General features: G+C 49.2%; 1 protein-coding gene across 2 annotated transcripts in view; it reads left to right on the top strand.

Annotated features, from left to right (window-relative positions):
• NBL1 (NBL1, DAN family BMP antagonist) overlaps positions 1-14,796 on the top strand; it is a 62,348-nt gene that overhangs the window by 34,024 nt on the left and 13,528 nt on the right. Inside the window, exon 1 of one of the 2 annotated variants that reach the window (XM_072828069.1) lies at positions 672-694. The exons of the other annotated variant lie outside the window; for it this stretch is intronic. Coding sequence (XP_072684170.1) covers positions 687-694 — 8 coding nt within the window. The 5' untranslated portion in view covers positions 672-686. Of the gene's footprint in view, positions 1-671; positions 695-14,796 lie in introns of those variants that run through there. 2 annotated transcript variants of the gene reach the window in all.

The raw sequence follows: 14,796 nt of genomic DNA, 5'->3' as shown, positions 1-14,796 counted from the left end.
CCTTCCCGAAACCACAGCTGGTGTGCACCCTTTCCACCACCCGCCCCTGGTCCCCTGCCGGGTTGTGTTCAAAACTGCCTCCACCCATTTAGTTGGTGCTTGGAGGTGGCCGCTGCCTTGTCTGCTGATGATGACAGACGTCTCGAGGAGCCTTGTCTTGCTGCAGCAGCTCTGTGAGACCCGCATGTCGCGGCCCGTCGGCTGTGGCTGCCGCTCGCGGGCGGATGGTGGCCATACAGAAGGGTGCACACCCGAGCGGCGATGGCGGTGGCTCACTCCATCCATGTCACGGTTTCCTGCTGCTTCATGGGGCTGGACACAGTCCAGGCTTCAGTGCAGGGGGCTTTGCCCCAGGGGGTGGGGACAGCTGGTGGCATGTCTGCCTGGTAGGGTCAATTTTACCTTCACACAGCAGCTGAAGGTTGTGGACGGAGGGGCCACTTGTCATGCCCCTCCCTGAGTTCATCCCTTTGGTTTCACTGGAACCCAGGAGGCTGGACTCACAAGTAATATCACAGCCATTTCTTCTGAAAATGTACAGAAACCCAGAGGGAGCTCAGGCTTTCCTACTGTGTTTCTGTCTTTACAATAAAAAGAAGATGGGCAGAGCTTGACCCCACTTTATCCTGTACATGTGGACTGAGCAGCTTGTGTGAGCCAGGCACCGTTCCAGGCAGCAGAGACAGATGGAAAGGTAAGACACAAGCCCCTGCCCTCAAGGTGCTTAGCATGTGCTGGAAAACCGGGTACGCAGACTCTTGATGCTGAAGCAGAGGGGCGTAGGAGTACAGAGGAACCAAGGAGAAGGAGCAGCGAGGTGTCCTTCGGATGGCCTGGTGGAGGAGGGAATACCACAGACTGATACTTAGAGTTGATGGGGACATTCGAGCCCCTGAGAAAGAGCAGGAAGGTGGCTTATGTAAAGGCGCAGAATCGCGCAGTGTGTATGGTGTTTGGGAACGTCTGAGGGGGTCTGTGGAGCCAGAGCACGGGGGGCAAGGCGGGGTGGGGTGGGGGCCGGCAGTGGGGTGGAACCAGTGTCTCAGCCCAGTTGTGGAACCTTGATTAGACGGTTCTTGCCAGCATTGTAATGAGTAGATTCAGGGTAGAAATACCCTCTCTTTTTTTCCCTCCTTCCTCCTTCATCCCATCCCCCCTTCCAAAAAGGTAAGCTAAGCCCTGGACCAGAACAGGCAGCAGTGGCTCTCTGCCCTGAAACCATCCAGACTCCTCTGCTCTGTGGGCCTTTTTGTTTATTTGAATCACTTAAAGCCCAAAGTGGGCCTGAGCCCAGGACTCTAAGTCACAGCCATGGCTCGCCATAGCCATCTGCTGTTTTCCACTCTGCCCCCTTCATTCCGTGATCAAGACAACCCATGTCGTTCAAAGAAAAATACCTCTGCAACCTGTTTCATCCCTTACTCTTGTCTTCACATTTGCTTTAAGAGTTATTATTTCCCTCCAGTTTTTCTGTATTTATTCAGGCAGAGAGAAGAATAATAGGTCCCTTTCCAAAAAAGAAGAAAACAGAAAACACAGCATGCCCACTGGTTCTCTGGATAATGTCAGGAGAGTACGGAATGAAAATGAACACCGGGAGCCAGCTTCCCTATCTCGTTATAGTCATGGGCTTGGGCATTATGTTTGGAGGGTCCCTTTGCCCAGCATCGTTGAGTCGCCACTTATGTGTTTGAGAAACTGGTCAGCTCTGTGAGGGAATGATTCTGGGCAAAGGCCGGCCAAAGGAAGCATTGACTGTTTGCTTTAATTCCAGAGTACTTTGTATTCCTGCCTTGTAGCTCTTAGCAGAGACTGGCCCAAAGCACAGTACTCAATCTTGTCCCCACTCCCTGCCCCCATCCCAAATCAACCTCCAGAAAGTTCCAGCTCTTTGGCAAAGGCACACATTCTGTTCTACTTTAAGTTTCATCAGAAATTCAAGTCCTCCGAGGCTCTTTTCCCTTGTGGGGCCGTGAAACTTTGACTTTGCTTCTTGTCTGCCCTTCTGGAACCAAATACAAGGAAATTCATGGGTTTGGGGAGAGAGTGATGGGAACCCAACTGGGCACAGGATACTAGGATAAAGCTGTGGCGCCCTGAAAGTGGCCTGCTCTGCCAACATATATAAATTCATACAGTCTGAGCTTGACACTGTATAATTTGGCCCAGAACAATATGTATTTTGAACTCATTTAGGTGAATGACTTTGGCATTCCAAGTACCCACTGAGGGAGTCTTTATCAGGCTGCATTTGCCTTATGCAGAAATAGGTCTTTGTTCTGAAAAATGGCCTCAGAACACACTTTGTTGAGCTGTCTCCTTAAGTGAGTGTCATCCTCTCTCACCCATTCCAAAAGATCCAAGAATGCAGTCTTGAAATCTTGCTTGTAGGAAATGCAGAGATTGGTAATGAAGGAGATATCTTTGTAGACTTAGTTTTCCCAAGACTCACTGTTTACATTTTTTTTTTTAATGTAACCAAGCCATAATTACATTTTACTTGTTGTGGTTCCATCTGATTGTATTGTTGAAGGACTATTTTTGAATCTGTCCAAATAAACTCTGCAAACTACTTCCACAAGGATGTACTCCATGGGGCTGGAGCAGCCTTCATCCTGAGCGTACAGAGACACAAACAGTTTCCCATTGCATGCTTTCTAATTACATAAATGCAGAAGGGTGGAAGGGAGAAAGTGGAAATTCTAAGTACCAAAAAGAATGTTAAGTTTAGAAATAACAAGCTCATCTGGAAGCTATCACCACTTTTTTCCTTAAGTGTGCTTGCAGCACCACTTCCCCTCGGACACCAAAGGATGAGGTCGGGGTGAGCACAGGCCTGGGCAGGAGCAGGGCAGAGGTTCCCGTGTTCACCACGCAGCCTGTCTGTGGAGCTGGTGTGAGAATCTGTGATCACTATTAGAGCCAGAAGTGTCCCCAAGGAAGAGGACCGATGGGGAGCAAGGAAGAGGCAGGAGGACTCTGGGAAAGAGCATAGGATTTAGTCAGGAGCAGGGTTGGGGCTGCGGGGGTCCAAGTTCCCATTCCACCACTTACCTGCCAGATGACTCCCTTCTCTGCAAAGGGACAAAAAAGAATCCCTACTGTATAGGCTTTGGGAGTTACATATATGTGCTAACACAAGTATTAAAAAGAGGTGAGGGACGCCTGGGTGGCTCAGTGGTTGCACGTCTGCCTTCAGCTCAGGGTGTGATCCTGGAGTCCCAGGATCGAGTCCCACATCGGGCTCCCTGCAGGGAGCCTGCTTCTCCCTCTGCCTGTGTCTTGCCTCTCTCTGTGTCTCTCATGAATCAATAAGTAAAATCTTTTATAAAAAATAAATAAAAGGAGGTGGTTGCTATTTGAATCAGAATGGAGTACACCGTATTTATTATTAAGGGTGGGTAGGGGACTGTCCCAGTGCGGAATGGGTGTAATCCTAAGGCTCAAGGAGTCTGGTTCTTTTTTTTTTTTTTTTTTTTTTTTTAAGATTTTATTTATTTTTTCATGAGAGACAGAGAGGCAGAGACACAGGCAGAGGGAGAAGCAGGTTCCCTGTGGGGAGGCCGATGTGGGACTTGATCCCAGGCCCCTGGGATCACGCCCTGAGCCAAAAGCAGACACTCAACCACTGAGCCACCCAGGCATCCTGGGAGTCCAGTTCTTAAGAGTCTAAATTAGCAAGATCTGAGAGGGAATGGATGTCTCAAATGAATTTCGTGTAATAAACTGAAAGTAGTTAGAAAACACTGCATCTTCATGAGTATTAGTGTCATTTGTCTTCACTCTGCTCCATTGAGATACGCGTGCACAAAGCCACTGTGGCATCTCCCTTCTGTAACTACCTGAGCTAACACTCAGAGTTACTCTGAGCACGGGGTATGCTGGGAGGGGCAGGAGGACAGGGGACACGAAGGAATAGGAAGGGAACTTAAGACCTCCTTGGGGAGCTTCGGGCATGGTAGGAGGCGGCACCGCGAGTGAACATGTGTGTTCAGGATATTTGGCTTCAATCATGCGATCCTCAGGTTGGAGCACAGAGCCAGGAGATGCGAGTGGGGGAAGGCGATGTCAAGAATTCTTGGAGGAATTCAGGAGTGGGCAGGAGAAGAGTCTTTAATAGGGGAGAAACTGGGACTAGAAAAAGGAGCCCATTATCAACTGTCAGCCGAGTCATCTTTCCCTATTCCTGGTCCAGCCAGTCTGAGCCAGGCAGAGCTTAATTTGATCACTTCAAGTGACTATATAATACTATTTATGGGGCACATACGTGGTGACAGTTACTGTTCTAAGGCTTTATATACATCATGATGCTTAATTTTTATAACACACCCAACGAGAGAAGTACTCATATCCTCATTTTATAGAAGAAGAAACGGGGCAGCCCAGGTGGCTCAGCGCCGCCTTCAGCCCAGGGCATGATCCTGGGGTCCCGGGATCGAATCCCACGTCGGGCTCCCTGCGTGGAGCCTGCTTCTCCCTCTGCCTGTGTCTCTGCCTCTCTCTCTGTCTCTCATGAAAAAATAAGTAAAATCTTAAAAAGAAAGAAAGAAAAGAAAGGAAGGAAGGAAGGAAGGAAGGAAAGAAAGAAAAGAAAGAAAAGAAAAAGAAAGAAAGAAAGGAAAGAGAAAGAAAAGAAAAAAGAAAGAAAGGAAAGAAAGAAAAAGAAAAAGAAAGAAAGAAAGAAAAAGAAAGAAAGAAAAAGAAAAAGAAAAGAAAAAGAAACAGCTTTGGAAAGGATAAATGAACTTGCCCAAGGACAAACAGCCAAGAGGTGATACAGGCAGGATTTTTATCTGATTCCAGAACCTAAGCTCTTAACTACTCAGTTGTAAACTGTTCAAACTGAGGAGGGTCCAAAAAATAAATAAATAAACTGACGAGGGTCATTCAGAGGGGCTCTCGATCCAGTTTAAGTCTGATTTGACACACTTGAACTAGTTGAAATCCGTTCCATTAAGTTTAAACTGATAACAAGTTGATCCAATTTGAAATCAGCTGTCTTTATTTAAAAAACAATTCCTGTTTATTAATCAGAAACATAATTGGGAATCAGAGCTTCCTTGTAAACATGAGGAAGCATCATGACATTTTATTGACCCGGGCATTTTAAAAACTACACTTTTCTTTTTTTTTTTAATTTTTATTTATTTATGATAGTCACACACAGAGAGAGAGGCAGAGACATAGGCGGAGGGAGAAGCAGGCTCCATGCACCGGGAGCCCGACGTAGGATTCGATCCTGGGTCTCCAGGATCGCGCCCTGGGCCAAAGGCAGGTGCTAAACCTCTGTGCCACCCAGGGATCCCAAAAACTACACTTTTCAATTAGTTTTTTAAGACATTATTTACAAATAGTAAAATGTACCTGTCGCCTGGTTTGAAAATGAAAACCCTCTTTACAATGTATACTGGTGATATTTATACTACCTTTATACTCTACTTTTAAGAGGCTAAATTTTTTTTTTTAAAGATTGTATTTATTCATTCATGAAAGACAGAGAGAGAGAGAGAGAGAGAGAGAGAGAGAGGCAGAGACACAGGCAGAGAGAGAAGCAGGCTCCAGGGAGCACGACGTGAGACTCGATCCCGGGACCCCAGGATCATGCCCTGGGCTGAAGGCAGGCGCTCAACTACTGAGCCACCCAGGGATCCCTGAGGATAAGTAACTTGATTTGATAAAATTTTACATTTACAGAAAAGTTGTGAAAATAAGGGACTCCTTTGTACGTTTTACCCATGTTCACCAATTGTTCACACTCTTCCTTGTCCACTGTACCATTCTGTATATCTCTGTGTGTGTGTGCAGTATTTTTGAGCCATATGAGAGTAAGATGGAGACATTATGTCCATAGACACACAACTATTTCAGTGTATGTTTTCTAAGAATAAGGACATTCATAGGTAACCACAGTACAATTATCGAAATCAGGGAATTAATAGGTGCCCAGCTGGCTCAGTCAGTAGAGCATGCAACTCTTGATCTCGGGGTCATGAGTGCGAGCCCCACGTTGAAAATGAGATGAGATGAGATGGTAAAAATAAAATCTTTAAAAACAAGGGGCGCCTGAGTGGCTCAGTCTCCGACTTTTAGCTCAAGTGGTTATCTCCGGGTCGTGAGTTGGAGCCCTGTGTCAGGTTCTGTGCTGAGTGCACAGTCTGCTTGAGGTTCTCTCCCTCTCCCTGTACCCCTCCTCCTGCTCACATGCACTCGTGGTCTCATGGGCGTGCAAGCTCGCTCAAGTAAACAAGCACAGTCTTTAAAAAAAAATTAATAAATCAGGGAATTGACATTAATACAGTAGTATCCTCCAATCCACAGTACATGTTAAATTTTGTGAATTGTCAGAACAACACATCTTCCTGCCCTTTGCTCAGTCCAGACTCATGCGCCGTATTTAGTCGTCAAGTCTCTTTTTTTTTTTTTTCTTTTTTTTTTTTAAGTCTCTTTCTTTAATCCACAACGGTTCATCAGCTTTTCTTCTTGCTCTTGACATTTTTGATGAGGACAAACCAGTTGCTTTGTAGAGTGTTCCTCAGTTGGGTTTGCCTGTGGTTTCCTCACGATTCATGATTAAATTTAGGTTTTGCAATTTGGGCAGAGATGTATCTTTCTGATGCATGGATGTCCACGTGTCTTCACAGTAGTGCAGTGAACTTCGCTCACTTGGTGTAAGGGCTGCTGGCTTAGTGTCTCCAGTATACATTTATTATTTTTCTTTGTAATTAATAAATAAATTATGGGGGAGATGCTTTTGACACCGTACATATCCTGTTCCTCATCAAGCCATTGTGATTTTTAGCATCCGGTGGCAATTTCCAGAATTCATTATTTTTCATGACTTGACGTCATTATGAGGAAGAACTTTCCCTTCCTCCCAAGCTATTTGTTCATTTATTTCTATCATTATGGACTCATGGGGTCTCACTTTATTAAATTGATTATAATCCATGGTTGTCAACATTTGTTTCTCAGATTATCCAGGTACGCCTGTTAGGAGCTCTTCCAAGCTGGCACCTGTTTTCTTCTGACATACCCACTCCATAAGGACAAGGTAGTCCAGACTCTTCCAGTGTTTTCTTTACCCCAGCCTTGGAATCCTGCCATTTCTCCAGGGAGCCCTGGTTCCTTTTAGGGGAGAGTTGTGCCCATTTCTGTCCATGTGTCACTGTTCCGCAGAGCCAGGAAATAGGTGTGTGGGTGCGTGTATGTGACCTTAAGTTTGTACTGATAACTAAAGTCCCAGACCTAGGGTTTTGTCTGGCCTTAGCCCATCCTAGTTTGTAACTCCCTTATCTAGCAGTGAGAAACCTGGCTTTGGGGATTTAATTGCTAAAGAGCAGTATTTATTATCCGTGATATCTACTTGGCTCCTGTGTGTTGATGAGTGGAAATCCTCTGTGATCCCCGAGAGGTGGAGTATGAGTTCCCTCTGGTCTCTCGGCGTGTCCTTTTTCCTTACCTTCTACCTTTTCTGCTGTCTACACCTCTGGAAGCGATCAGGACCCAGAGTACAGTTTTTCTTGTCCTAATAATTATGAAACAGTTTTATCCTTATTAATTTTCAGTTAGGGAGCTGAGTTTAATGTTCCATACATTTTCAAAACCCCTAAATTAACCTTTTTTTCAAGTGGGTGGCTCTGGGCGCCTGGGTGGCTCAGATGGTTTAGTGTCTGCCTTTGGCTCAGGTCATGATCCCGGAGTCCCAGGATCGAGCCCCACATTGGGCTCCCTGCTTGGCAGGAAGTCTGCTTCTCCCTATGACCTTCCCCCATCTCGTGCTCTCTCTCACTCTTTCTCTCCTAAATAAATAAATAGAATCATTAAGTGGGTGGCCCTGACTGATCATTTGTATGGGTCAGTGACTTTCAATTAGAAGAAAGGCTTCCCCAGGTTTTTACTATAGAGCATCCTCTGTTCTCTTCTGAGCTGCTTCCCTAGGTCACTGTGTAATCATGAGAAAGTCACTCGATCTCTCTGGGCCTCATTGTAAGACGGCTGTAATGATCCCTTCCTGCCACACTACACATGTGAGGTCATGCGTGCACCGTGTTATTTTGGAGAAAAGTGGGACAGCCCACTAAATAATATTTCACTATATAATCAACTATGTAACAAAGTATGACCAGGTGAATCATTTTGCCGTTTAAAATGGACGTATATCAATATCACACGACAGACTCTTTTTATTTTTTTATTTATTTTTATTTTATTATTATTTTTTAGATCTCCTTTATTTATTCATGAGAGACAGAGAGAGAGGCAGAGACATAGGCAGAGAGAGAAGCAGACTCCATGCCGGGAGCCTGATGTGGGACTCGATCCTGGGACTCCAGGATCACGCCCTGGGCCAAAGGCAGACGCTCAACCACTGAGCCACCCAGGCGTCCCGACAGACTCTTTTTAGCACAGAAATAAAGACTTCACTTCCTCTTCACTCTATGGTGGACTTTGTGCACAAAATTCAAGTTCCACTTGTTTTACCAGGAAAAGTCCTCCTGTCGAGGGGTATAAGGGGTATAGATCTTTCCTTGATCCCTTCTTTTTTTTTTTTTTTTTTTTAAGATTTTATTTATTGATTCACGAGAGACACAGAGAGGCAGAGATACAGGCAGAGGGAGAAGCAGGCTCCACGCAGGGACCCCGATGTGGGACTGGATCCTGGGACCCCAGGATCACACCCTAAGCCAAAGGCAGATAGATGCTCAACCACTGAGCCGTCCAGGTGTCCCACCTTGATCCCTTAAAGACCAGGAGATAGAGCCATAGAAGGTGAGCGTTAGAACATGTCGGTCAGAAGCCACATCCTTCCAGGTTTCTTGACTCCACTCCATGGGCCCCAGAAACCAGTCATAAAGCTGCTTTTTGGGCTGAACCCAAGCCTTGTTCAGTCAAGGTAGGGGGGGTCTTGGGGGATTTCTTTTACCTTACCAGAATCTCTGTAAGACTTGCGGTGGCCTCTCAACCTCCAGCCTCACCCCCTTACCCCAGGTTTTTTTGTTTTTTTTTTTAAGATTTAATTCTTAAGTATCTCTATACCTAACATGGGGCTCAAACTCACAACCCCGAGGAGGGCCCTGGCTGACTCAGTAGAGCATGCGACTCTTGATCTTGGGGTCATGGGTTCAAGCTCCACATTGGGTATAGAGATTACTTAAAATCTTGTGGGGATCCCTGGGTGGCTCAGCGGTTTGGCGCCTGCCTTTGGCCCAGGGTGCGATCCTGGAGTCCCGGGATCGAGTCCCGCATCGGGCTCCCGGCATGGAGCCTGCTTCTCCCTCTGCCTCTATCATAAATAAAAATAAATCTTTAAAAAAATAAAATAAAATCTTGGGGTACCTGGGTGGCTCAGCAGTTGACTGTCTGCCTTCGGCTCAGGTCATGACCCCGGGGTCCTGGGATCGAGTCCCACAGCGGGCTCCCTGTAGGGAGCCTGCTTCTCCTTCTGCTATGTCTCTGCCTCCCTCTCTGCATCACTCATGAGTAAGAAAATTTAAAAAATCTTTAAAATGAAATAAAATCTTAAAAAAACAAAAACAACTCTGAAATCAAGAGTTGCATATTCTACCGATGAAGCCAGCCAGGTGCCTCCTGAACCCCCAGAAGTTTTAACACTGTTTTGCGCCCATTGTTCATAAATTCTCAGCAGCTCCCCAGTAATGCACAGGGTCTCAGTCCAAATTTCTTTGCTTAGCATTCAAGACCCTCCACCAACCAGCTCCTCCCTCGGCCTCTTCTGCCCACTGCCCTCTCCAGAGTAAGTTAAAGGCTAAGAGCCTGAGCTCTGGAGCCACACTTTGGGGGTGGTGGGGGTGGTGGTGAGGGTTTGAATTCCAGTTTGGACACTTACTCGCTGTCGGGTCCTGGAAGTTACTTCCTCTGTCCATGCCCTGCTTTCCTCATCTGTAAATGGGAACGGTGACGATTCCTTCAAAAGGTTACTAGGAGAATAAATTCATCAACATATGACTTCGTTACTCTAGGAGAAGCCTTTTGCCTGGTCCCTGGCCTACAGTCATGTTGGGTTATATCATAATTTCCCCCCCTTTATTCTCCACACAGCAGCCTGTTTATAACAGAAATTGGATTATGTCAGTCACCTGCTCAAAACCTTCCGGTGGCCTTTCATCCCATTTGGAGAAAAAGCCAAAGTCAATCCAGTGGGCTCCAAAGACCCTGCAAGGTGTGGCCCTCCCGGTACTTGTCCGACCTTGACTCTTACCACCCTCTCCCTGGTTCCTCTGCTCCAGTCATTCTGTCCTCGCTGTGCCTGACCACACTGGCAGGCTTCCACCTCGGGGCCTTGTACTTGCTGTCCTCGGCTCGTGGTCTCTGACCGCTCTTTGCCCAGGTACCCACAGAGCTCATGCCCTCGTCTCCTTCTAGTCTCTACTCGATGTCTCGTGCTCAGCGAGATCTTCCCTGACCACTCTGGTCTTTCTGACCCTACACATACACCCTAACCCACCACTCTGCTTTATTTTTCTCTCCAGCATTTCCCACAACCTTGGCACCTACATGTTTGGTTGGCCATCTGTCTCTTCTCATTGGGATGTAAGATCCCTGAGGGCAGGGATTGGGGTTTGTTTTACTGCTGTATCCTTAGCCAGCACGCAGTGGGCACTCAATAAATATTTTCTGAGTAAGTGAATAGTAGTCTATTAACTCTATTTCCATCAAACTCATTATTTATTCCTGAGACACGTTTCCCTAGGGGTGACATTTTCAGTTACCCATGTTTCATCTCCACATGTACCCATTTGGTGGTGACTGTCTAGAGGAGCGATGTGAAGGATTCTGGGGCTGTATCTGGGCCAAGCCCAGGGGTGTTAACATTACTGTCATCCGCTGTAGTGCTGTGGAGGCCTGGGGGCCACACGTTTGTCAAATACAAACTTCCTTTCCTGGCCTTTTCTTTCTTAGTATGGACTGCTTTCCTGACTTGCACAAGCCCCCCCCCCCCCCTTTTTTAAAGATTGATTGATTGATTGATTGATTGATTTATTTATTTATGATAGAGAGAGAGGCAGAGACACAGGAGGAGGGAGAAGCAGGCTCCATGCCTGGAGCCCGACATGGGACTCCATCCCAGGACTCCAGGATTGTGCCCTGGGCCAAAGGCAGGTGCCAAACCGCTGAGCCATCCAGGGATTCCCCCGCCCTCCTTTTTCTTTAATGATTTTATGTACTTATTTGAGAGAGAGCATGAGCATGTACTTATTTGAGAGTGGCAGAGGGAGAGAGAGAAGCAGGCTCTCCTCTGAGCAGAGAGCTAGATGTGGGGCTCCATCCAGGACCCTGAGATCATGACCTGAGCCACAGGCAGACGCTTCACCAACTGAGCCACCCAAGTGCTCCTGACTGGCTCAAGCCTCGCTCACATCTCCAGCCCCTGTTCAAATCCTGCCTCCTCCAGCGAGCCTTTCTTAGGCATGTCAGCCCCCTGGGACTTTGCTACTTCTCATTGTCTGTGTCTGTCCTTTCCCCTTGTGCCTTCTTCTGTCCCTGTACCTGCCGCTGTGCTGGACACTTAAGGAAGTGGTCAAAGAAAGACGTTTTAATCACACTTTTTGGGGAGGTAAATGATAAACGTCTGCAAACTAGCTTAAGATTGTAAAATACTCAGGATGCCTGGGTGGCTCAGTGGTTGAGCATCTGCCTTTGGCTTAGGTCATGATCCTGGAGACGCGGGATCGAGTCCCACCTCGGGCTCCTCACAGGGAGCCTGCTTCTCCCTCTGCCTGTGTCTCTGCCTCTCTCTCTGTGTGTCTCTCATGAATAAATAAATAAAATCATAAAAAAAAAAAAAAGACTGCGAGAAACTCAGAGATTCCAAGGACAGGTGCGTGTCAAGGATGTACAGGGCAAGACCCAAGCCCTCGTCAGCTTCTTCAGGAGCCAGACATCTCTAGAATTCCACTCGGACCATGATTGAGCCGCCCCGTGTGGCCCCAGTGCAGATTCCTCCAGAGAGCATCTGATGGGTGCAGCCTGGCTCACCACCCACTGGGGTCTGGCCTGCCTGGGCGGGAGGGCAGGTTCCACGAGGACACTCACTGCCAGATGGCCCGATCTGTTTGCAGATGTAGCTGGAGGCCGTGTCCCCAGGAGAGGGGCTGCACAGACCCCCCCAGATGATATGCTTCTGTGCCTTCTTTTTCTCCCTGAGTTCCCATGTTCCTAAAAAGGGTACTTTTCAATGAATTTATCTGGAGCACAGAAACCTTAAGAAAGAAGGCTGTTCTTGTTCTGTAGGATGGTAAATATATGCCCAGAAGGACCAACTCTTGGGGAAGGAGAGCTTTCCTCTCTGTGGGCTTGCGTGGCCACGGGAGCTGAGAAATGGAAGAAACGATGTGAGAAAACAATGGGCAAGTGACGGTGTCCAGGAAGTGACTTCCCTGGTGTGGCCCGCCGGCATGACAGCCCTGCTCACTGTGTTCACCACGAGCAGCAGGGTGACGCACACGTGCCCCTTTCCTGACAGCCCCGCTCGGACGCTGCCACAGGGGAGGGGGGAGAAAGCAAACAGGTGTGGGGCGAGGGGGGTGGCTGGGCACAGCCCCCAGCACCCCACCGCTGGCAACATCAGGGCGTCCACCGTCAGAGCGGAGGTACAGCTGGGACCACCTTGAGAGCCTGCCTGCCTGGGTGCGGGAGGGACAGCCACTGGGCTCGGGTGGACCTGGGCTGAAATTTCTCACAAATTTCCAGAATTCGGTTCTCGTCTCTGACAGTCTTCTCGCCCTCATTTCCTCCATTCTTAGCACTTGATCCCTCTTTCTGATGCTTGGCCTCCCACCCCCGCCAACAAAAGGGTATTGCTTTTTTTTTTTTTTTAGATTTTATTTATTCATGAAAGACACAGAGAGAGAGAGAGAGAGAGAGAGGCAGAGACACAGGCAGAGGGAGAAGCAGGCTCCATACAAGGAGCCCGATGCAGGACTTGATTCCGGGACCCCAGGATCATGCCCTGGGCCGAAGGCAGGGGCTAAACCACTGAGCCACCCAGGGATCTCCTAATGTAATCTTTTTTCCTTTTTTTTTTTTTTTAAGATTTTATTTATTTATTCGTGAGAGACAGAGAGAGAGAGAGAGAGGCAGAGACACAGGCAGAGGGAGAAGCAGGCTCCATACAGGGAGCCCAGCATAGGACTCGATCTCTGGTCTCCAGGATCAGGCCCTGGGCCGAAGGCAGGAGCTAAACCGCTGAGCCACCCCGGCTGCCCCCAAAAGGGTATTTCAAATTTGTTCGTGGGGCCCCGGGCCCTCCCCCGGGGCCTCCCCTGGGGGCTCTCCAGTCCAGCCAGGGCCATCCCTCTGCAGACGCTGGAGAGCATCACCACCTTCTCCTTCCGCTTTCTCTGAGCCCAAGGTGGGGCCAGAGCCTTCCTGAGGCTCCAGAGGCAGGAGTGGGGGGGAGGAGGAGGAGGAGGAGGAGGAGGAGGAGGAGGAGGAGGAGGAGGAGGAGGCCGCCGCCAAGGCCAGAGGACACAGCCCAGGGGGCGGGCCCAGAGTCAGAATATCTGATTCTGCTCCTGCACCTGCTCCCAGGCTGCGCAGACTCAGGCAAATCCCTTCGTCCAGGGCCCAGGGCCACAGCAGCCGCTCCGCTTCCTGAGAGCGGGTCTTGCCGCTCCGGGCTCCGCGCTGCTCCGCGTGCGTGGCTGTGGCTCTCGGTGAGCCTGCCGTTGCCTGCTCTTAAAATTCCTCTCTCACAGATGAAGAAACAGACTCAGGAAGTGCAGGAGTTGAGGAAGGGGAGGAGGAAGCCTGTGCCAAAAGCCTAGGACCCCGACCCCCGCCTTCCCTCTGCTACTACATACGAACCTTCCTGAGATGGTTTAAACCTGGGGAGCGCGGGGTGTTTTCCAGAAACGGTGCCAAGCACTTTGCACCCATTTACTCCTCGCATCCTGACTCATCACATCCCTACCTTCCGTGTCCCCTCTGAGCCGCCTCCTGGGGCTCCCCCGTCCCACCGCCCCCTCTGGCTTACTTAGTTCTTCACAGCACGTGACGATGGGAAACCCATTCACCTGCTCATGCGGGCTCTGCTCCGTGTCCCAGGACGCTCGCCTCTCAGGGGCTGGGACCTTACGGGTCGGGTCCCCTGCTGTGTCCTCACACTCTGTGCCTTCTGGCGCACTGTAGGCACGATGAGTATTTGTTAAGTAAGTGAATGAGTCCTGACCAGCAAGTCTGTGGGGTGCCATGACCAGGTACGCTTGGCAGGGGAGGAACCCGGGGCCCAGGCAGGAAACAGCTTGCACGGAGTCGCGGAGTCAGCGGGTGATGGAGCGAGGATTCAGACCCAAGCAGGAAGGCTCCAGAACCTTCCGTGAGGAGTCCTAGCGGCCCCTCCCAGCTGCAAACTCGGAAGCGTGGAGATGCTTGGTCTTTATCTCAGAGGAGAGGGAGGGACCGAGCATCTCCCGGGCCCAGTACCAACCCCCTGATTGAGTGGGCCGGACTGGGAAGGAAGGCCTTTTGCTTGTTTTCACTCTCCAGGAGAGTGCAGAGGTTTGCACCCCTGTCGAGGCCGGGCTGACGGGATTAGAGGAAACAGCTGGCCCGAGCCCGTGCCCTGCGGGAGGGAGCTCACATTCCCGGGACTCGGGGAGGGAGCAGCTCCCCACAGCCCAGCCACATTCCAGGTCGGTCATTTTCTTGAGCCCAGATGTTTGCTAATGAGCTGGGGAGAGAGGCTTTCAGGCCTCTACCCCAGCCCTGGGCCCCACATTACTCGGCCCCAAGAGGCTGGCCCGGGGCCAGCAGGCTCTGGCTTCAGGCCCGTGC

Source organism: Canis lupus, chromosome 5, assembly GCF_048164855.1.
Source record: "Canis lupus baileyi chromosome 5, mCanLup2.hap1, whole genome shotgun sequence".
Classification (NCBI taxonomy): domain Eukaryota; kingdom Metazoa; phylum Chordata; class Mammalia; order Carnivora; family Canidae; genus Canis; species Canis lupus.
This window is presented reverse-complemented; position numbering and strand designations above follow the sequence as displayed.